The 23,945-nt window shown below is 43.7% G+C and overlaps 1 protein-coding gene across 1 annotated transcript in view; it reads right to left on the bottom strand.

Annotated features, from left to right (window-relative positions):
• Positions 1-23,945, bottom strand: part of STAB2 (stabilin 2) — a 170,094-nt gene that overhangs the window by 47,035 nt on the left and 99,114 nt on the right. The window contains exons 32-44 of the mRNA XM_023208579.2: positions 23,059-23,157; positions 22,863-22,970; positions 19,471-19,602; positions 16,452-16,580; positions 14,837-14,893; positions 13,713-13,808; positions 12,459-12,654; positions 10,949-11,044; positions 8,001-8,046; positions 7,078-7,154; positions 5,742-5,867; positions 3,628-3,701; positions 1,692-1,763 (exon numbers count right to left, since the gene is read on the bottom strand). Coding sequence (XP_023064347.2) covers positions 1,692-1,763; positions 3,628-3,701; positions 5,742-5,867; positions 7,078-7,154; positions 8,001-8,046; positions 10,949-11,044; positions 12,459-12,654; positions 13,713-13,808; positions 14,837-14,893; positions 16,452-16,580; positions 19,471-19,602; positions 22,863-22,970; positions 23,059-23,157 — 1,308 coding nt within the window. The remainder of the gene's footprint in view (positions 1-1,691; positions 1,764-3,627; positions 3,702-5,741; positions 5,868-7,077; positions 7,155-8,000; positions 8,047-10,948; positions 11,045-12,458; positions 12,655-13,712; positions 13,809-14,836; positions 14,894-16,451; positions 16,581-19,470; positions 19,603-22,862; positions 22,971-23,058; positions 23,158-23,945) is intronic.

The following is a 23,945-nucleotide window of genomic DNA, read 5'->3' as shown; positions in this document are numbered from 1 at the left end:
AGGACCCTCCCATGGGGCCTTCAGAGGGAGCACATCCTTGCAGGCACCTTAATTTTGGATTTGGTCCTCCAGAACTGTGAGAAAATACATTTCTATTGTTTTCACCCACCCAGTTTATGGCAGTTTGTTATAGCAGTCCTGGGAAAGAGGCACAGCTAGAGTCTCTTTGTCTGTAAAATGGGGTTAATAACAGTTCTTACCTCATATGGCTGTTAGAGAAATTAAATGAAAGAATGATTGGGCACCCCTAAGCACAGTGGCTGACCCCTGGCAAGCAATGGATATAACTGTGACGTTGATGCAGGACTTCAGAGGCTTAGCTGACCACACAAAGTGCTCCGGATGTGACAGACTGGGTCAGCAGGCTTATCTCATCCCTTTGGAGGTACCAGGCCTGGGACAATTAGGCTCTGAGCAGCAGTAGGTGACTAGCCCAGTTTGAGACTCAGTGATTAATGACAGTAAACTCCTACTCAGTTTGCATAACATGGGTCCAGCCTGCAGTCAAGGGTTATAAGAGAATCAGAAGATCCTGCTCCTACCAGGATCAACACGCAAACGGAGACAAGAAGTGTGTCAATAATATCCTACAGACTGGAGGAAGAAAGTCAAAGCCCAGATGTTAGTGGTAAAGGAAACTCCAGGGACATTTACAACCATCCAAGGAAACTGAGGTCCCGAGAAGCAAACCAGCTGAAAACCCTAGAGTCATATGGATCAGGGCTGGGAGGAATCTAAATGGCTGCCTGGGTTGATAACCCATCTGTTGCTTTATTCCTATAGTTAAATACCTTGAGTTATAATAAGCTCATTACTTCTCAAAACTCTCTATCTCTGGACAGTTCTAACTAAAGAACTGAGTTGAGTTTAAAGAAATCTGTTTTCTTCTAATGTCCACCCGCTGGTCCTAGTCCTACAACTTGGACTTACACAGAAAAAGAACAACCCTTTTGTTATGTGGCAATCCTTGAAATGTTGATGGCAGCCTCCACCCCACATCCCAACTCCTCTTTAGAGAGAGAGAACTGGGAGAATTAATGATGTGTGCATGGACATAGGAGACACAGTGCTTCTACCCCCATGTGAACCCCTGCTCAATGCAAGGCATCTAGAACTGGATCCTCTGTTCTAAGGTAGTGTTAACATGTAGAATGGGGGTGGTAGGGGCCATGGAGGGTAGTTGTGGGGCGAGAGAATCTTCATCTTCCTTAGCCTGTCCTCTAGGCCTCTGTGATGACAGAACTAGCTTTTGGAATGCTACACTATACTGTTGACTCAGAGTGCACTCACTGTGGATTCCTATGTGTAAGTCTAGGAGAAGAAGGAGTGGAAAGTTGCTGTGAGGTTTACCTAAGAGGGCTTCCTGGAGGAGGTGAGAGACGTGCTTGGTGGAAAGGGGGAAAGGGATCTTTTTTGTAAGAGTTGGCAATATGGATGGGGGATGAGCAAGTGGGTAGACTTAGCTCAATGCGCTGCAGCCAAAGGGGCAGGCTAGGGGTAGCAGACGGTGCCTTCTCTCCTTTCTCCCCAACATTACAATGGAATGTGCCAGAGAAATGAGCCTCATGGTCAACACACAGCTCTGAGGCCTCCAGAGGAATATTTTCTCAACCCTGCATTCCCTAGAAGTGGGGTGGCAGGCACCCCGGGCTCTGAGGCTTGAAGGACGTCCACCATAGAGCCATACTCACAGTTAAGCAGATGTTGATGAGCGTGCAGACCTTTCCGTCTCCAGTGTATGCTCGCAAACAGTTACAGGCAGCCTGTCCAGGAGCAGAAGCACATGGGGTCATTTTGCAGATGGGTTCTGTACTGGCCGCATGAGCTGGCTCTCAGACCCGAACTCCATCATGGTCACGGTAACGTTAGGAGAGTCTGTATTTGATGTTGGTAATATCTATTTTATAATAATTGTCACCTTATATTTAATATTTTAGCACTTGACACACTTCACCTGAGCACTGGGATCTCATGCACATCCTATCTTTGTTGCTAAAATACCTTTTTTTCTTTTTAATGTTCTCACCCCATTTGATCCCTTGCCTTCAGGTATTCACTTCTTTTCTTTGATTGGTGAAGGTCAGTTGAAAGAAAGCCAAACTATATCCCACTCTCATTCATACTCATATCTTGCTCATCTGCACCCATGCTGAGCTGAAAAGTACCAGTGCTAGGAGACGCTAAGGAGAAGCCTTTACAGCCCACTGAGGTGTGCGTGTGGAGACAATCTACCAAACCCATTGGTTGGCCCAGGAAGTTGGGTGGAAGCTTCAAGTTGAGGGAGGGGACACTGTCTGAAGAAGCTGGGGACAGGGCCCCATGTTCCGTGTTCACTGGGCTGAAGCCCAGCCCACACTCTATTCACCGATATTCCCAAAGGAAGGGACACCTGCTCCCACTGTGCTCTCCCAAGGGGCAGCTTTTCTAATTCACACAAGGGCCTCCTATGTAGCAGCAAGGGCCCTGGGATGATGTCTGTTTCTGAGAACTTTAACTCATCAGGGTGCCAGCCAGGGCTACATGGGCAGGTTTTCCCTGTTCCTCTTCCTTGTTCCTCTTCCTCTTTCTTCACAATGGGCCCCAATATCAGCTCAAACCTTTTCCAAGACATCACCGGCTGTCCCTCCTCAGCCAAGGTCTTGTTCTCAGAGTTCAATTCCACATCCTCCTTTACTGCCTCCTAGGACTGGATGGGCACCCTTAGAGGTCCCAAGCACCAAAAAGTTTATAGATTGTCTCCTATCTCACATGCAGTTTGAAATAGAAACTACCAATCCGCAAAAGATGTCTAAGAAAGCTCAGCATTGACAGCTCCGATTTCCTCCATGACTAAATGTGTCCACTCACATGCACATGTGTGCTCACACAGTTCAAGACAGTTTTTCTTTCTTATTTTTGGGTACTTTAGGTACTTGCTTGATCCGCCCGTTGAGAGACCTGGCACTGAGGTCTCCAGATGGCTCAACGAGGTCAATAGAACATTCATTGGTGACTTCACTTCGTCATCCAGTTTTGGATATATGTGATGTCCTGCCTGGCCATTTTGTCTGTTCACCATGTGGCAGAGACTAAGGCAGGCAGAACTGGGGTCTCCAGGCCTCCAGCTTCCCTGCCTGTGTCTTTCCACCCTGTGACCCCCATTCTCTGATGCGGGCACCCTCATTTTCCCCACCTCCCCCAGCCTGCTCTCCAGACAGATGCTGCAAGCTCCCTATACTCAGGGCCATGTGACTGCTAGAGCACCCACAGTATTATCTTCGCCGTGGCACGTGTGCTTCAGAGCCTTACGCCAAAGATAAAGTGTGGGATTCTGGGCATCAGTATGCTGAAAGAAAGGGGAGTATTTTGGGGGGCTGTCTAGATGCTTCTGGAATCACATGGTATTTGCAGATACCTACTTCTCCCCACACTAGGGAAGCCCCTTGTCCTGGTACCCTTGGTTTTCCCCCATTTCACCTCATTCCCAAAGAAGGGCCTCTTGATTCTTTCAGAATTTCCCCTAAAGTATTCATTTTTGGCTGCAGCTCATCAGAGGTCCATTCTCAGCCTTTTTCTCTCAGGCCTGTGTCTAAAGGCCTAGGAGTTTCCTTCTAGGAAACGTAAGGGCCTGCGAGAGGTGGCACTCACCTGGTTGGGTCCTGTCTGTGTGCACTCTGCGTTCTTGTCACAGCCACCATGGTTCTCCAAACATGGGTTGATTTCTTTAAAACAAAAAGCCAACATCTGGTCTGGAAATCAAGTCTGGTTTCCAAGTGAAGCCAGCTTGAGGGATGAGCTAAGATGGCTGACTGAGGGGAGTGGGTGTCAAAGCATGATTCAGTTTTCTGGAAATTCTGAGACAGAAATAACTGAACTAGGAGGGTACTGGATATGGTTTCTTAAGACTGACTATTCTGGGATAGGCCAGTTCCAGCAGAGGTATTGTCTACTGGCTTAAATTAGTCCATGGAATAAATCTGAGCATTTGTAGCAAAGTACTTGAAACCACAGAATCTTGGAGTCTAATCTAAGAGTGCTATGAATGAAGAGACTTAGGAATTAAAAATAATCATTTGCAACTGTCACAATATAGAATGGTTCAGGGAAGACTCATCAAAAGATGCTAAACTTAGGAGCATATTTTGATGGGGAACAACATATCTGCTTGGTGTTAAAGTGTCTCTCCTCTGACTGCTTATTAGTAGCAAAGGAGAAAAAAATAGTTGTACAATGGAGATATCACGGCACCTTCACTGAGTGGTCAAAATTAACATCACACACAAAGGGCAGAAGGAGAGCTCAAGGCTTCCTGAGACAGATGCAATATCACTTGTGTGACATTTGGGGCCCTTGAATGTATAACCTGAATCTAAGAATGAAAAATGCCAGGCAAACCCCAAATAAAGGACATGCTACTAAAAAAAAGTTGGGGAGGTGGAGGATATTATTCCCATGTGTTAATTCATAAGACACAAAGCAAAGCTGAGGAACTCTCCCAGATTAAAGGGGACTCAAAAGACATGACAATGAAATACAATATCCAGCCCTAGACTTGATCCCGCACTGGAGGAAAAAAATGTCAAAAAGGACATTATTGGAACAACTGACAAAATTAGAATATGAATGGTAATTAGACGAAAGTATTACATCAATAATAAATTTACTGAAGTTGATAACTGTGCTATGGTTATGTAAGAGGCTATCCTTATTCTTAGGAAATATACACTCAAGTATTTAGGAAGAAAGGGAATACAATATACACAGATTACTCTCAAATGGCTTAAAAATGTATATACACATATACAAAGAGAGCAAATGATAAACAGGGCTAAATGGTTTTTTTTCTTTTTTTGGAAATGGAGTCTCACTCCGTCACCCAGGCTGGAGTGCAGTGGCACAATCTCGGTTCACTGCAACTTCTGCCACCTGGGTACAAGCGGTTCTCCTGCCTCAGCCTCCCAGGTGCCACCACACCTGCCTAAGTTTGTATATTCAGTAGAGATGTGATTTCACCATGTTGGCCAGGATTGTCTTGAACTCCTGATCTGATGATCCGCCTACCTTGGCCTCCCAAAGTGCTGGGATTACAGGCGTGAGCTACCGCGCCCAGCCAGAGCTAAATGTTAATAAGTGAATGTGGGGGGTAAAGAACAAGTGGGTCCTTTTTGTGCTATTTTTGTAACTCTTCCACGTTAATTTTTTTCCAATTAAACAGTTAAATTCAGATAACTTATCACAGTATACCTTTATAGTAGAACATCGTGTGGATATTTAAATAAAGTTAGAGGTATACTTGCTTTCAGGGAGAGTTACTTTGATATATTGCGAAGCATGGTAAATGCTGTGTATCTTGAGATACCATTTTTGTTAAACAAATACATGTAGGCATAGCAAAATGGGGTAATGACAATACTAAGAGCACTATCTTCAGAGTATTTTCTCCAGCACATGTGCTTTCTTTTCTACAGTGAGCATGTGCTACTTGTATAAAAAGGAACTAATAAAAGTTTAAACGTTCTGTCATCGCCATGATGTTTAATTGGAAGATGTATCTCCTTTTACCCTTCCAAAGTAATTTTTGGACATTACATGCCTTCATTACCCTGTGGTCACTTTTCCATGCCCTTACACTTTCCTGCCCTGGCAAACAGAATAATGACCTCAGTTTTGTGTCCCGACAATCAGGGCACACACGCTGTAATCATTCAATAGGGCTCTGACTCTTACACTGTTTCGCTGGTGGAAGAGGGAAGGGCACCTACCCAGGCACACAATGCCATCACCCGTGTAGCCTGCTTTGCACATGCACACTCGCCTTCCCGGGGTAGTTCTCTTACAGTCAGCCTTGGCAGAGCAACCTCCATTGCTGATTTCACAGGCATTGATTGCTATAGAAAATGACACAGAGCAGAAGGGGAAGGGGAGGGGGAAGAGGAAAAGCCATTGATGTATTTTTCCTTAAGTCATTGAGAAATGGAAGATAATGCAAAACTACTTGAGCAGGCACTGGATTAAATAAGGCCAATTCCCAAAAACAGCAAAAAAAAATTCGTGATTTGCCTTTTCTAGCTGTTTTTACTAGCATTCTGTACGCATCCTACTGCAGGACACACCTGGGGACCAAGGTGAGGCTACTTGGCCCTCTGGGAGAATCCTAGGGTAAGATGGTCTAGAAAGTGGATTGGCGTGATCATTGTCCAGCGCTGCCACAATCTGGACCAAAGCCTGCCAGGACACAGTGCTCGAGAGAAAAATGACCTTAAGATTTTCCATTTTTTTTTCTAGCACCAGGCACCATAGAATATTAGCTTACTCAATTTATTGAGTGCTATGTGCTGGGTCTGTTCTGAGCACTTCACAGGTATTAATTGTCCACAGGTTATTGTCCAACTCAGTGACTGAGGTCTTATTATCCCCAACTTGCAGATAAAAATAATAATGCAAAGAGCAGTCAAGAAACTTTCCCAAGGTAACGTAAGTGATAAGTAGATTCAAACCTGGGGAGTCTAAGTTGAGCTGAGTTTTCAACAGCTGCATTATTCTTCCATTGAACACAGAGAGCTCACTTAACCTCAAAACCATTCTGCAAGGGAGGTAGTTTTAAGTTTACTTTACAAATGACCTATCCAAGGCCACTTGGGTAGTTGGAGGAAGAATCAGGGCTCAAATTCTTTTTTAGTCTACTCTAGACTCTCGATGCGCCAGCCATACCCTAGGCCAATCAAATCAGTGAGTTAGATTTTTTTTAATGGACACATAATTGGACATATTTCTGGGGTATATAGTAATGCCGTGATGCATATAATGTATAGATCAGGGTAATTAGCATATCCATCATCTGAAACATTGATCACTTCTTTATGTGGGTTCTCAACTCAAATCATTGGTTTTTAAAGCTTCCCAGGTGATCCCAGTTGTGGTCAAGGCTGTGAACATTTGGTTTCCTGTCCCCAGGCACAATCAACTGCCCTATTATGTGCGATTCACCATTAGTGGTTGGCACCAGCTGTGGAGGCCCATTCAGACTGCAGGAACAAGAATCTCTCAATAGCCCATGCAAGCCTTGCCAGCCCCCAGCAAATTCCTTCCTTTGCTTGCCTGTGCAGATGGTCCCGTTTCCTTGGAATCCCGCTGCACACTTGCATGAAGCTGTACCATCTGAGTTGGGAAGGCAGCTGCAACAAGGAAGGGCAAATGGGGTTTGCAGAAGAAGACTCCACCTCCCACCATGTGACTCACAATGCCCTTCACCCCCAGTATCCTGGTGCCTGCCCCTATGAGACACTCAGAGGTCCTAAGGCTTGGGGAAAGAGTCTAATTCTGGCATGACCCCACCACAGGCAGCTAAAACTGTACTCATTTATCAGACAAACTATAGCATGCATAGATGCAGGCGTCAGTTCAGGAGTAAGATGGGTAGCTGCCAAGCTTTAGAGAGCCACTGATGTGCTAGGAGCCATGTTTCATGTATTATTTAGTGTCATCTACTCACTATCCAATAGCCCTAGCAAGTCAGTATTATTATTCCCATTTACATATGAAGAATCGGAGGCTTTGGAGGGATTCAACATTGGACTCAAGGTCATGCAGTAGAGCAAATGGCAGAGGCTGACTTTGAATCACGTCTAAATCCACTACTAGGTACTTAACTCATTAAGCCTCTCTGGAAGTTAGGATTATGAAGCTATGCCTTGCTGTGGGTCAGGAACAAGATTTATGGAAACTGAGGCCCACTGGGTTGCCTCATCCTCCAAGAAAGAGTCCTGGTGGCTTGGACTGGGGTAGCAGTGGGCATTTTCGTCAATGTGCCAGGTAAGTCAGATGGCAGCTTGTTGGAAAGCCTGGATCTGGCTATTTGATAGTGGCCTCATCAGAGATAGTTTTAGTTTCATACTTAAATTTATCCTAAGCCCTCAGAAATGGTGTCAGGAAACAAATCCCGAGGATAGAGACTAGGGTAGACCATATTGGGAAAAAAATCCCCTTTGCTTTGTCCTCAGAGGCGGCCCGGGGCTACCTACTTGGCGCTGGTATGGCACGTCCCATTGCAGTTGTCTTCTGTGGTCACTGAAAAAGAGAACAGTTGCTGTCTCAGCCCTCTTACTAAATCTCACCTGAGGATTTTTCGTATTTTGTGCTCAGAAAAGCTACTTCTTTGGAAGTAAGTGATATGTATCATGTGAGCAATATAAAACTATGAGACCATGCCAATCCTTTTTTATACTGGCTGCCACGAAGCTCAAAGCCAAATCTGAAGGTCAAATACATTGATAGTGTCTTGTTTGCCAGGCCCTGGGCTAGGCAGTGAGAATGCAAGGGTGAATAAAACACAGAATTCTCCCTGGAATGTGACCATGTGCTCTTATGGTCTGGGTGTTGATGTGTATCTCTCTTCTGGATTTTGATTTTCTTTTATTTGTATTTCCTATGCTATTCTTTCTAGTTTATTCCTAATTTTATTCTCATTTTTCATTTTATTATGGAGTGCTGTAAACAAGCAAAACTATATAAAATTTTTTTCTTGCATGTGCAGAAAATCACAGGGTTTTGCACACAGCAGGTACACAATATTATCTGTTGAATATGTAAATTTCCTGGACACAGCATAGGTTATTGCTCTTGGATGCCTACCTATTTCTTGACCGGACAAGATCCAGAAAGAAATCATTAGAGATGAGGGAAGAATACTCTTGGATAGGATGCTCATGTTAAGAGCTTTTGGGATAGAAATCTTACCAGTCCTGGCCAAGTCAAATAGGAGGTCCTGAAACAGAGGCCTGCAAAAGTGGTCTGTGTCAGAGGGAATTCAGACTCAAATGGGCTGGAACGGGGGCAATTTATGCCTGTGTCTTATTCCTTGAGCCTAAACAATCCCTTTCTCTCTATTCTCTAGCTGTTGGAATTTCAATCATGTTTTATGTTCTCCTCTCTGGAACCTGCCCTAAACATTTGAGCCAACATCAATTAGTTGGTAGTAGCTTCATGGTGTGCTACTTTGAGAAGGGTTGGATGCCCCTGGCTGGTCACAGAGGGAGGGAGTGCCATGATTGATTAGTGATGTCTACTATGGTCTTAGGAGGAGTCTGCACACAAAGGAGTTGTCTTCCTTGTTGTAGTCTACAGGCTCTTTGTTTTGTACTCCACACCACAATTTTTCCTGTCTTTTACTGAACATTTATTTCCCTTTCTAGACTGGAAACTTCCTGTGTACCATGTGCACTAGAGACAGGGATGGGAGACAAGTCTGGAAAACTGGGTGAGTGTTCACTGGTGAATAGCCTGTGTGGTCCATCCTGCTAAGGAGTTAGGACTTTCTTCTATAGGCAATGAAGAACCACAGCAAGTTGTCAAGTCCTGAGGAGGAGTTGGAGTGAAAACCACGATCTATGTTTTGGAAAGTTCTATCTGGCAGTAATGTGGAGTACGAAGTGGAGGAAGATAGGACAGGAAACAAAGAGACCACAAGGCTACTGGTGAGAGGGCAGCAGGAGGAAGAGATGGATTGAGAGATGTGGAGACATGGAATATGTTAGGTATGTTAGTGAGGGACACGGAGGTATGGAAGCTGAGTAGGGAGGTTCCTAGATTGTGTGACCAGGTGCATGAGTGGTGAGGTCTTTCTTCAGAGTAGGGAAAGCAAGAGGAGGAGAAAGCCTATCGTATTTATTCTGGGGATTCACCTAAAATGTCGTATTGTTTATGTGACCCCATTGCTTCCTGCTTCCCTCTCCCAGGCTCTCAGAAGCCTGGCTCTGTACCCTGACATTTGACACCTGCTCTGGGATATTTCTTTGGCTTGGGATCAGACTTCCCAAGTCAGCTTTTCAATGAACCTTCCTCCCTGACCCCTTGTTGCTCACCGTTAAAAGGCAACTGCATTCCCTTGATTTTTGCATTGCCTGGAGCTTTGGGCAAAGACGCCCCCTCTGTCAATGCCACATCCATGGAGTTCCCCCTAGGCTGGCAAGCACTTGAGATCTCCTCCCCAGCTCCCATCCCAGAAGAGGGGGAGTCTCTGATACCTGCTTCTAGGGGCATTCTCTTCAATCCAAAGTTAGAATGATTTTTCTTAAGCCCAAAATATGATATTGCTTCCTTGTTGAAAACTCTTTAATGGCTTCCTGTTGATTTCAGTGAGAAGTCCAACCTCCGTAGCCTTTCACAGCCTGGCTCCTGCCCACTGCTCCAGCCTTTTCTCATCAACCCTCCTCTTTGCCCTTATAGTCCTCTCATTCTGCAATCCTTTGATTCCCTAAATGTGTTGAGCTTTCCCACGTCTTTGTGGTATTCCAGGTGTTTCTTTCTGCATGAAATTCCCTTCTCTTTAATAGCCCTCACCTGAAGCACATCAAGAACCATCAATGCGATGTGGTGGGGTTGGAGGAAATGGGCCTTCTCAGACACTGTTGGTAGGAGAATAAATTTCTATTTCCTCTGGAGGACAACCTGGCAATAAGTAGCAAGACCTTTCCCCAGAGTGCCAACCCCTAACTCAGAAATCTCATCTCTAGGAATTTGACTAAATGAATATGGTTATTGTAGCAGTGTTTGAGAGAGCAGAAAACTGGTTCAAAAAAGGGTAGCATGGTCATACTGGAACATTTTGTGGAGATTACAAATTAATATTTTTCTATTTTAATCACAGGGAAAGATATCTATATATATCGTGAAGTGGAAAAGTCGGAAAATAGACAGTATGTAGAGTGTGAGTCCCTACATATACATTTATATACCTCGAAAAAGGTTGGGAGCCTAATATAAAATATCAGTAATAGTGATTTCCTGCCTTGGGGGTATAAGTGATTTTATTTTCTTTTTTCTGCTTTTATAATTTTTTTGCTGCAAGAAAGAATTATGGTTATTGCCAGAAGAAGTAATAAAGGTGTCATTTCTCTTTTAGAAAGAAAAATGTAGCTGCTGAGAAGCAAAGCTTAGAGCAGATTATAAAGACAGAAGGCCTCACTCTTACCGTTCTCACAATGCACTCCTCGCCAGCCAACATCACAGTCACAGGAGCCATCTCCCAAGGGTCCTTGGTTGCATCTCCCATGGACACAAGAACATGCTAAGTGGAAAAACACCTGCAAATCATCAGATTCTAACCCGTGTTCAATAACTCATTTTGTCATTTACTAGGTTTGCTTTATTGCACTTAATTCTTCAACCTACTTCTAGGAATCGGTCTTTAATGGGGGTCTTGATTCACAAGAAGGGCAGGGGTGCAGGAGACAGAATCTAGCAAGTTAACAGGTGAATTAGCTCTAGCTTTAACGAAGTGGCTCAGACCGCAGTTTTGAGACAGTGTAGCACTGAAGATCTGTGACCCAAGCAGTGTGAGAGTGTCCTCAGTCAAGGTTACCAGAGGATCCAGGGTTATGCAGGACTCCTTTGGATGGAGCCATGTTTGCCCCCTAAGAATGGACTTCAGGAGGAAGCCCATTTGACACTGGGTTTGTATAAGCCTGGTGTGGCACTCTTTTCCTCAATTACACAGATGAGTCTCTTTGAGAACTGGATGAAAGCTACAGATGCCTTCCCCAGAAAAATGTATTCAGCTTTGGCAGTTTGCTGAACCCCATGAGGGTCATCTACAAATCCCATTTGAGGAACTCATGTGCAAATGCAAGCAGATAATTACTCCAAATAACACAGGAAAAAATCAACACTGTAATTCAAAGTAAATATTATAAGGCCCAATTATAATGATTCAATTGTACATTAGTTTTCTCTGGCTTAGACCAGCTGAGGAGAAAACAGTGATAGCCAATTTAAATGTATGGTTTTTAATACCAGGTAGAATAATTGTTAGGAAACCCATCCTCCTGAGTCAACCCTCTCACAGCTATGTGTTCCTGGACACAAGGAAATCTGGATGTGAGAATACAGGGGACTTGGCTACACGTGTCTTGCTGCTGGTGAAACAATAGAGTGATCCTCAGGGAAAGAACAGCACGATCTAAAAGCAAGCTTTGGAGTCCAGAAAGGCATACATTCAATTCTCAGTTCTGCATCTCATCAGGTGTAGCCTTGGGGGAAGTCATTCAACCTCTTTGCCTTAATACCCTCATCTGTAAAATGGGCATAGCAATACTCAAGTACCTAAGGTTCCTGTGTGGATTAAATGAATAACATGTGCAAATCTGTTTTTCAAACTATCAAGCAATGTCCACAATGGAAAGTCTAGCTGTGATGATTAGTGTGCATAGGCAAATATAAAAACGTATTTGGGCTGGAATGTCAATGAGTACACTGGAAGTGAGTTGGCAGGTCCACGTTAGTGACTGAAAATGTTTGGGAACACTGCAAATGCAAATGACAATACAGATGCTCTTATAATTCACAGTGATAGTAGCAGGTAGGATTCCAGCCCACCTGGGGAGACAGGCCAGTTAGAGAGCATGTGTGGGATCACTCTTTCCCCGCACATTCCTGGTTGGTTTCGGCAGCCCCGGAGCCTGTGTAGAGGGGAGGGTGCTCACCTTGGTCACAGTGGATGCCGTACTTGCCCTCGGTGCAGGTCTCGCAGGCTGTGCCACTGAAGCCCTCCCCACACTCACACACACCCGGGCCGTTCACTCCGTCCAAACAGATGCCATTACCAAAGCAGACGTTCTGGGCATTCCTTGGGCAGGGCTGGCACTGGGGACCAAAGAAGCCGGCACAGCATTCTCTCGTCTGAAACAGAAGGACAAAGCCTGACGATGCACTTCTATCCTCTGGTTTTGTCCAGCCTCAGTGAAGAAATCCTGCCGTGGGGGACTTAATGTGCACCTGTTTCTTTGACCTCACATGGACTGGGTGAGGGATGGGAGCAGGACCCTCTGGGGACTGGGTGAGGCTTGGCAATTTCTAGGGGTGCTAGGAACAGGACAAAGGCTCCACCGAGGAGGTAGGAAAGAGGGAAAGGAAAAAGGCATGTCAGAGAAGATGAAGAAAAATGAGAGAGGAGGAGGGGCAGCAGAAGAAACTAAAGAATAATGCCTGTGATGCTGGAGAGTGGGAGGACCAGGGGCCTTCTCCAACCCAGACCTGGGCCTCTTCACATCGATGTTATTTCATCTACTACTGAAGGTCAGGAGGCCTCTGCAGGTGAGGCTTTTGGCATTTTACAAACCAATCTTTTGCAGTTCAGGGAAGCCCTGTAGGATGTCTGTTTGGGTTTTCCTTGCCTTTATTCTTGAGTGCATTAATACACAAAATCTCCCCCACCCCTGTGCTCTGCAGCCTAAGGGCCAGATCACCCCACCTCTGCCCAGCTAGGCAGAGGTTATGTCTAGTTCTCTGGGAAAGGAGCAGGACAGGAAGTTATCATGACTTTTCCTGCAAATTCCAAAGGCACCCCTAGAGGCACTTAGCCTTGGGGTCCTGTTTTCTAAATGACCACGTGCACCTTATCTTCACTTTGTGAGTGGACACTTTCTCTGTCTCTTTTGCTTACAAGCATGCTCACAGAGCTTCCCTGTTGTGAGAAGGTGGTGGTCCCGTTAGCCTCTCGGACTCTGTTTTTTTCATCATGCAACTGAATATGGCAGCTTTTACCCATTTTCTGGATTACAGGGCTGTTCTGAGCTTTACTGCTATCACTACTACATTGAATGACAATGATAATGCCGGTAACAAGGAAGAAGAGATGACAGAAAGTGTACATGCACAGGGATTTTGAAAAGGATACCATATGATGGATTTTCCCAATGGTGCTGCAGTAGTTAGGATGATTCAATTATCGTACTCACAATGACAGTTCTCACACATTTTAGCTGGCACCCAATAAACAGGGTTCGTCTTCCCATGAAATAGGTGGTATAGATGCATCTCCTCTTCTCATTACCCTGTGAAATATTAGTGACTATGTCAGCTCCTAAGTTAGGAAAAAGTTTTCCAATCTCTGAAAGCAAGTAAGTTGGGTGATGCATTGCTGTCTCTCTGACTATAGTGTCACAGGAAGGGAAGGTGGTGGCTTGTTGGCACTGCTTCTTAAGCAAGAAAACACAAAAACACAATGTTGGTTGCTGGAATGCCAGGTGGCAAAATCCAATAATTATACTTTAAAGTAGTACTCCATGAAAAGAATATTTCTTTAGCATACCAACTCAAGTTTGCAAGAATTGTAGAGTAAACCAGGTAAAAATGTCCTTCCAGCACTGTACATTGATTAAACTGAACTTTGGCTTCAATTGATTTATATTCTGCTTTGGCCCAGGAAAGGATTACGGCTGTGTACAAAGATTATAATATACAATATTAAATTAAACCTCAAATGAGAACATCTGTATGGTTGTTATAGATTATTAAAATTCATGGTAAATTTATTAAAAATTTATTATATATTTCATAAAAACTATTATGCTGTTGAAGGTATATGAGTATTCTTTGTAATGTAATCAGAAGTATCTTTTACAATAAATAGCAACAAGAAACATGGATTGTCTACTTCCCCAATATCTGCCATCTGTTTCTTTGAGGAAGTTAGTTGCAACTTCGACTATAAAAGGAAATCAGGCAGGTGGAATATATCCAGGCTGGATATAGTTTTGGATATGGAATCTCTCCTTCTCTAATAAGATTTCTTGCTGCTGTCCTCAACTGGCTACTGGGATACGAAAGATGTAGAACATAAAAAATGTCTTTCTGTCCTGTTGATTCATATGAACCCATTTATGTTTATTAAATTTTGCCTTGGTCCAAAAAAATAGATGTAGGATTTTACAAAGATGCATATAATATAATGAGGTAAAATGTAATTCAAATTAAGTGAAGGAATGAGGGAAGTGCAAAATCACATAATCTTGAGGTTCATTTTCTAACTGGGACTCCCCGGATCTGGAAACTATTTTATCAAAATGGACAAAATACTTACTAGAGGTTTAGTTCCGAATGGGCAGATCAGCTCCGAGGAGCATGTCCTACATTTTCCCTTGGTAAAACACAAAAGCAATCAATGTAGTTAACTTTAGTGCAAAATGAAGCTGCACGTCCAGAACTTGGAACAGAAGGTTTTTGAATTAAAAATCAAGGAAGGTTATCTGGTCAGCCTCTTTAAGGTTCTTTGAGACAAACACTTCAATTCCTTTGGGTCTTGCACATTTGCATCCCTTTTCTCCACAATCCTCTTCTGACTCTGCTAACTCTTTAAAGTGTGATCTTATCTAAGTCCAAATTCTTTTAACAATAACTTTTATTAAAAACCAACTATTGGCCGGGCGCGGTGGCTCAAGCCTGTAATCCCAGCACTTTGGGAGGCCGAGACGGGCGGATCACGAGGTCAGGAGATCGAGACCATCCTGGCTAACACGGTGATACCCCGTCTCTACTAAAAAATACAAAAAACTAGCCGGGCGAGGTGGTGGGCGCCTGTAGTCCCAGCTACTCCAGAGGCTGAGGGAGGAGAATGGCGTAAACCCGAGAGGAGGAGCTTGCAGTGAGCTGAGATCTGGCCACTGCACTCCAGCCTGGGTGACAGAGCCAGACTCCGTCTCAAAAAAAAAAAAAAAAAAAAAAACCAACTATTAAGTGAATCGGGCCAGATTCAGAAACTAAAAGGTACTGTACCCAGTGCCCCGCTTTGGAGCACATGACTCAGGTGAGGGCTTCAGCGTGGAGATGCCCCACAGAGATAACGCATGCTATTACAAAACAAAGAGTAAAAGTTCACAATGACAGAAACCCTCAAGCTCAACCTGTTTCTAAAACAGGATGTGGTCAACTTGTCTAGTTCTGAACCTTACGCCTACCAGAGAGGATAAGGTGGTTGTTCAGAGTTTCACCTCTGAGCCAGGCTGCCTACACCTAAACCCCTTCTCTGCCACTTGCTAGTGTATGAACCTGCATGTATTAACCTCTCTGGCTCATTTTTCCCATCTGTAAAATGGGGATAGTAACAGTACCGACTTGGTAGGGTGTTGTGAGGATTAGACAGGTCAATGCATGTAAAATGTTTAGAGCAGTGCCTGGCATATAACAAGTGTCCAATCAATGTCAATGGTTATAATTATTGTTGAAAAGTCCTACATAGCCCCATAAATTGGCATGAAAAGCCTCCATTATTATATTCCATAATACATTGAAATCATTCATTTTATTTTCTCTTCTGGTAGAGCAGGCTTGGCCCATAACTGCCATAGGTGCACCATGGTTCCTATCCTGTGCCTGTGCTAGATATGAAAAAAGCTGTAGTCCAGAATCCTGCCCAACACAGCACACCATCCCCCTACCATCCCCCCACACACCTGGCAGCCTTTCCCAGGCACACAAGGTACAACCTCTTGCACAGGGCCACTGAGGGCAGGGGTCATATATTGTGTAACTTTGTAGAATCACAGCCTGGTATGCTCCTTGGCACATCAAAGGTGCTCACTCAGTGGTTTATGGACTGAACTGATACACCTTAATAGAAAAGCCATATGCTCCAAAAATTATAAAAAACAAGCCAATATTCTTTAGTTTCATCATCGGCCCTGGCCCATAGAACTTACTCGTAGGATAGTAGTGTCATTATTATCACATCTGTTCTTCTGAATTTCCAGAACTTTTCCCAAGCCATGGATCACTCCCTTATCAGTGGCAACATTGGTGTAGTTTATTGGAGCCTCATTTACGTAGAGCTGTGAACAACAGGGTTAAATGTCACTTTTTATGACATTTGAAGAGATATGGGGAAGATAGGAACTGGAGGTTAGCAACAGGACAATAGCCTAGGAGATAGTACAATATTCACCTGGAGATATTATAATAGTCCACCTGTATTGGAAAGAGCTCTGACCTAGGAGGGGAGGTCTGAATAACAGTCCTGGTGCCATCTAGCTGTGTGACCTTAGGCCAGTTGCTTTCCTTATCTGAACTTTAATTTTCTCTTTTGTAAAAGGAAGAAGTTGTTCTACATAATTTCTAAGGTATCTTCCATCATGCAAGTTAATTGGCTTATGTGTGTTTAAAAAATGCCACCCACAATCGTGATGTTAGTGCCCACTGGCAAGGCGGCTCTACAGACATGCTCAGTTGTGCTGTAGACCAGTGGTTCAGGAGGTGGTAGCGCCTTCCATAACCAAGAATCGAAGAATGCAACTGTTCCTTTCAGTACGTCTCCACCTCATGGTTAATGTGCAAACAACCCTCAGAAAGGCTAATGATGGTTATACAAGAATAAAAATTTTTTAAAAGGGTATGTTTATATCTGTCCTTGTTTAGTGTGTCCATAAGCATCCAAGGCATTAGAAGTCTGTATCTAAATCAAATTCAACTTTGAGTTGTAATTTGTTCTGATTTTTTGTTTTTAGGGAAGAACACTTTAATGAGTAATCAATGAAAAACAAATGAAGCCATGGATTCATTCATTAATATAACACATATATAACTGGAAGCAAATCATTCTTTGAAAAATTGAGGTGGGGTGTGTGTGTGTGTGTGTAGCAGGGCTGAAGCTGGGAGGGGGGAAACTCAAGTTAGGATCCAATAATGGTTTAAAATTCATAAATTCATATATTATGATCCCAGAAATCCGTGTTGCAGCAATACTAAAATTACCCTACTAAGTGCTTAATTCGAACTTCCACTGAATGTTAAAGTCCCTTACAATTTACTTGCAGTCAAATGAGCTTCCATTTGGTTGCTGGGATAAGTCTGGCTGAACTCCACAGAGGTGTTCCAAGGTCTGTGTACATTGGGAAAATTAAGAGGAAACCTGACTTCATCTCAAATGGCGATTGTAATAAATTTCCAGAATTCAAAGATGTTAAGGTATTTTTAAATACCAAAAATAAAAGAACATTTGATATTGTAACACTGTTGATTTGGCATTTAAAAAGGTCCAAATTATTTCCATTCTGAGGTATATCCAGAGAATTATGGCTCACATTAAAATTTTGACTTGACTGTGTCTACTCATTTAGAAAGCATTTCTTTACACTTCCATTGTCATAAAAGAAAGTAAATTACTATCAATAAAAGCGTCTATTGTATGAATAATTCTTTCTCTAGATAAAAAAAATTTCTGCACACATGGAAAATGAACACTACAGCTCTAAAATTGATTCAGTAAACTTCATTGGACATTAATCTCTACATGATGAAATAAAAGGTGACAAATACATACAGAAGCAAAAATGAAAGTTCTCTATCCATACCATAATTATCAATCCTGGAAAAATAAAAAGTATATTTAAAAGGGCCTCTTCCAACTTATTGCACAATAGGTAGACTTACCTGTAGAAGTCTGAGAAAAATATTTGAAGTTAGATTATTCTTTGATCAATGAAGAACTGAAAGACTTTTTCCCCTTAAGCAGATAAAAACCATTTTACCTGAAAATTTACTTGTTATTCAGTAATGACATCACTGAAGAAATTGTTTTTAAAATTATACTTTTTAGAAAGGTTCAAATATTATTGCTTAAAAAGTTCTGTGATTAAACCTTCATTTCAATATAGTGTTTAGTCTCTCATTTTTTCTTGTGAGAATTTACATTAGAATTGTGAGTTTCTTACTGAATTTTCAAACTGATCTTTTTACTTAATCTTTGAAGTACATGAGAATTTTATAATTGAAATATATTGAAATATATTAAATATTTAGCCTCATGAATTCTTTTCTATGAATTGTAAACATGTTTAAATATTTAGGTATTATGTGAGATCAACACTGGAATACCAGTGTGGTGGTCGGTTAGTCCTAGGACTGCAATCTATCTCTATGGTTATATAATGATAATAATGTTAATACACTTGGCTGCTGGCTCCTGTGTATGTCACGGGGCTCCTTATGCCCTGGAGCCCACACCACTTCCTGGGAGTTAGGTTGATCTCCCAGGTTCCTTTCCATCCTAGACACTGCTTGGGGACCATCTGTTGGGTTTATTGTACCAGCGCTGAAGGACGCCTATGACTGCAGAGACTCAATGCCACAATTTGTAAGGCTACACTGATCATCTGAAGGCTGGCAACTGGGCAGGAGAGTGGGAGCTTGACAGCCTGGTTTAGGCTTTACTTTATGGTGAAACAGACATCTGTCTTGTGTTGGTAAGGTTTAGGAAGCACTGGTGAGATGATTCCAATATGGAAGTTGACATGGTTTGGCTGTGTCCACACCCAAATCTCATCTTGAATTCCCACATGTTGTGGGAGGTACCTGGTGGGAGATAATTTAATCATGGGGGCAGGTCTTTCTCATGCTGTTCTCGTGATAGTGAATAAGATCTGATGGTTTCATAAGGGGGAGTTTCCTGCACAAGCTGTCTTTTTGCCTGCTGCCATCCATGAAAGACGTGACTTGTGCCTCCATGCCTTCCATCATGATTGTGAGGCCTCCCCAGCCATGTGGAACTGTGAGTCTGTTAAACCTCTTTTTCTTTCCAGTCTTGGCTATGTCTTTATCAGCAGTGTGAAAACAGACTAATACAGAAGTGATGAAGGATGACAGGAGCCAAGACACTCATTCCTCATACTCTCCCTGATGTAATTCTTAATGGCATTGCTGGGGTTTTACATAAAAGGATCGCACCTGGTTGTTGTGGAGAAAGAAGCCAAGGGAATAGGAGAAACCCAGCATGGTCTCGCGATGCATGCCATTGTGCAGGTCATTCTTCAGGAGTTTCTCCTCCAGGACCACGTGATACCGGAGGACGTCCTCCTCCTGGATCACACACAGAATTGAAAGTCAGTCAAGAGATCAGCTTGATAATTACCCAACTTCTCTCATGTGCTGTCACTGTGGAGATTACAAAGAGGAACAACAGCTTGTCCAAGTGGAAGTTTTGACAGAGGCATCAAGACACAGTCGAGATTCAATATGAAAGTGAGTTGTGAAACAGATGGCTTCAGAGAACTTGCAAATTTTCCAGATAGGACAGTCAAGAACTCATTAGAGGATTCTAAAACCCAGACTGAAGATATGAGAGCTGGGGGTAGATTTTAAACGTGATAATTCTTTGGGCAGAACTGCTGAGAAGACAGAGTCCCCACACCGCAGCCTGCCTTTCACCTCTGGGGTATGAGAGGAGCTTCACTAGGATGCTTCGAGGACCTTGAATTGTGTCTCCTGGAAACAGGGTAGCCCGTTGGATGGGGTCTGACCCAGGCAGGGACTGCTGGTGAGCTGCCCCTTGGGGCAGTGAGGAGAGTTGTTGCTGCGTGGGACAGATTTGCACTTGCATAGTTGGCTTGGGACAAGAATGTGGGTGTTTGCTGTGGTTCACATGTGGGGAGTGTCTGAGAGAGCTGATGGCAGCCCGGATGGGCAGGCTCCCCAGGGGCACAACTAAGGGTAGGCTCTGTGGTTTTAGGGTCCTTCCTGCCCTCTTCCATCCCTCTTAACCTTCTTACTCTCTTGATGTCTCTTCCCAACCACCAACACCTTTCTTACCCCTCTTCTTCAAACCTAGTGAAACCAAAATGGACTTTAATGAGATCAGAAAGGGAAGAGAAGCATTCTATGGGGAAGGAGAAGAGAAGGTTCCTAAGTGATTGCCTGTCAGCTCCAAATCCACCTCCTACACTCTGCTTGATGAGGCTGGGGCTGAGGCTGTCCCCCACATTTCTCCTTTGCAAGGGGCTCCCTATTAAGGTCTGCCAACGAGAAGCTCTAGACAGTCGGAGGGCTGGAGGGGGAAAGAGGGACTCACTCCTTCCTGTTCTCTCTCTGTTCCTATCGGCATCACCCAGCCTCACTTCTCTTCCCTGCAGTGGCACCTGAATCTGGCTGGCAGTTTCCTGTCACTCGCAGAGCCAGCTTAATCCCGCCCTCTCCACTCATAAGACACCAGTCAGGCAATGCCTGCTTCTGGAGGTCTGGGTCTCAAACCCACAGAGACCCTCCCCATTCATCCAAGATCAAAGACACCAGCAGCAGCTCAATAGTGACCCCTTCTCAGAGGTCTCTAGGTTTATACATTTTAGTAATTCCAACCTCCTCCCATTGTTCTTCTAGCTTTAGGGGTCATAAGTGAATCCTGTGATTGTTATCACTGTGATATTTCTCTCTCGCTTTAACCTTTCGATTATATTTATACAACTTTATATCCAATAAACAATTCATTCTATCAAATTCTGTTTATGTAATTGGCATGCTTTCCATCTCCTGTGGACCCTGACTGATTCAAGAACCAAGACCTTTTCTGCACAAAGCTCTGCTGTGGAGCAGGGAGGGAAGAAGAACTAATTTTAAATCCAATTTAAACTGTTAATTATTGTAAGGAATTGGATTCTTTATTTTTACTTAGCTGAGACTGAGTTTGTGACTTAAAGTACGTTTGTCACCAAAGTGATTATAGGACTTTTTGGGAAGGCAGAGAGGCTATGGGACTGTCTGAAGTTTCATTCTGGGGCAGAAAAAGAATATTTCTCACTGAAGAGGTTGAAAGAAATGGGTTGGGCTAGAGGGCAGGGAAAAGACAAGGTAGATGATTTCCAATTCCATCCCAGGAGTTCAACGTGCCTGTTACAGGAGTTTAGGACACTCTCCCTGCCTTCAGGGTTTATAATCTAGTTGAAGAGCTAAGACTTGCTTCCTTGAGGAGACAGTTCATCCTATTGGGGATATATAATAAATGCTGAAAGGGGGCACACATGGTATGAATTCAGAGGTGGGAGAGAGCAGCTATACCTCGGGTGGCCAGGGCCAGCTTCCCTGAGGAGGTGGGACTGGACATGATGAAAGGATAGGGAGAATTTAGGAGGTGGTGAGGAAGAACAGCAGCCTTCCTTATTTCCTTATTAAATAAGAAAAATCCCTATTTTCTGAAAATTCAAACACTGTTTTCAGTCCATCAATCATGTGTCATTTCACTTTTCCATCAAAAGCTTCTCGTCCATAGCCACATACTTAATACAGCCTCATGCAGAGACTCTCCCATATACAATCCTTCCCCGTAGCAGAGCTGTGTGTTTCATGTATACCCCTGGAATTACGCACTCGAGCTCACAGGTACAAGCATGCAGGTGTCCCAGGAAGCTGAAAGAATCCTCATGACCACCCCTCCTTCCCCCGTCCCTGGCCTTTCCCTGGTCCCAGTGGCTAAGATGTCAGCAGCAGGGACCTAGAGGGGTGGATTATCTCTTTCTTCCTCCTCTCCTCCCCTTCTCTATCTTCGCTGATTCCTAACATCTAGGGGTAAACAGTCAAAGTTTGTCAAAGGATTTTGTGAATTAATTCAAAAGCTTCAATCATGCCACGATCTGACTTAAAACTCTTGTGTGGATCCTGTTTCTTACAGGACTAAGTCCAAATGACCTCTCCAGGTATTTAAGACTTCCATAAGCTGATCATAATTTATCTGATATTCAGTAGTGGCTCCAGAATTTTTATACAGGAAGGGCCCAGGGCCACCCCACCCCCACCACACGAGAGGACATGTTTGAAGCTAGATTTGCATGGCAAGCACACAGTTTTCACTTCCATGTTTATATTTAGGGGCTGTTGATGTTAATAAGATGGGGGTGGTACTGAAAGCCCTGAGAAGCCGCCCCTGAGCCCACTCTTGTCTCCCACCACTGCTCTGGATAAACCATGTGGTTTCTCCATGTGCTTTCATCACTCGGGCTAGAACCAGAGTGATGGTTCTCTAGATAGTTCCTAAACAGGCCAAGCACCTGTGGGTTTGGGCGGCCTTTGTTCACATTTATATACACATGGCAACACCACACCCTCAACGCACCACACCTGCATCCTTGTGTATACAGGCTCAAGTGTGCAATTCCAGGGGCAGGTGTGTAGCATCCAGCAGCTCTGACCTGGGGGATGTCTGTGTATGAGAGAGTCTCTGCACGAGTCTACATCAAGTATATGGCTATGGACAAGGATGAAAGAGTGAAATGGCACACAACTAATGAATTGCAAACATTGAGTGTCTGAATGTTCACAAAATAATTTCCCTAGTTATAGTTCTTGACACCTACTAGAGACAGGACTTTCTTCTCCCTGATGTAATTCTCGATGGCATTGTTGTTCGGAGCAAACACTGTGTAGGCATCGGCAGCCTCAATTGCATTCGCCAGATTATAGCGCTGCGATGGAAAGAGACAAGAGCGCGTGAGGGATTCCTGTTCTTGGGTAACCTGAGCATGGCAGTCAGGCAGAGAATGTGGTACTTGCAATGATGTAGCCCCGGAAGATGGAATAGTCAGGCATCTGTTCCAGCCGCATGAGCAGGTTTGGTAAGGAGCCAGTTAGACGTCTTTGTGGGACCAGCACCTTTAAAAAGAAACCCCAGAATCCTGTTAGCATGTTTTGGTGGACCTACTGCTTTTTGATACATATGACAGGCTAATGCCATTAACCTCTTTAGGCAGTTAAATGGATTGACGTTGACAACCTTTTGAAGATTACTCACAGAATAAAAATATTCCAGGACACAGCATGACAAGGCTGGAGGAGAGTTGGAGATGTTATTCATTCAATTTTATGCCTTACCCTTAAACCTTCTTGATTAAAGTTCATCTTGCACAAAAGACTTTCAGCTTCTCCTAAGTAATTAAATTCCAGCTTGCATTAATCTACCTTGTCAGAGAAGACCTGAGACCAAATTGAACTGAAATGCAGCAGGTTGCAGCTAATATCTAATCCATTCTTCTTTGGTTGTTATTCTTGTGTTTATTCTTTAGGTTCTTCATTTATTTTCCCTGAAGTCCTCAAATCTACGGCAACCCAGTAGCCTGAATCTGGCTTGTAAAAACATTTTGGCCGGGCACGGTGGCTCAAGCCTGTAATCCCAGCACTTTGGGAGGCCGAGACGGGCGGATCACGAGGTCAGGAGATCGAGACCATCCTGGCTAACACGGTGAAATCCCGTCTCTACTAAAAATACAAAAAACTAGCCGGGCGAGGTGGCGGGCGCCTGTAGTCCCAGCTACTCCGGAGGCTGAGGCAGGAGAATGGCCTAACCCGGGAGGCGGAGCTTGCAGTGAGCTGAGATCCGGCCACAGCACTCCAGCCCGGGCGACAGAGCAAGACTCCGTCTCAAAAAAAAAAAAAAAAAAAAA

Source organism: Piliocolobus tephrosceles, chromosome 10 (genome assembly GCF_002776525.5).
Source record: "Piliocolobus tephrosceles isolate RC106 chromosome 10, ASM277652v3, whole genome shotgun sequence".
Taxonomy (NCBI): domain Eukaryota; kingdom Metazoa; phylum Chordata; class Mammalia; order Primates; family Cercopithecidae; genus Piliocolobus; species Piliocolobus tephrosceles.
Note: the sequence above shows the minus strand (reverse complement) of the source record. Positions and strands in the feature narration are given on the sequence as shown.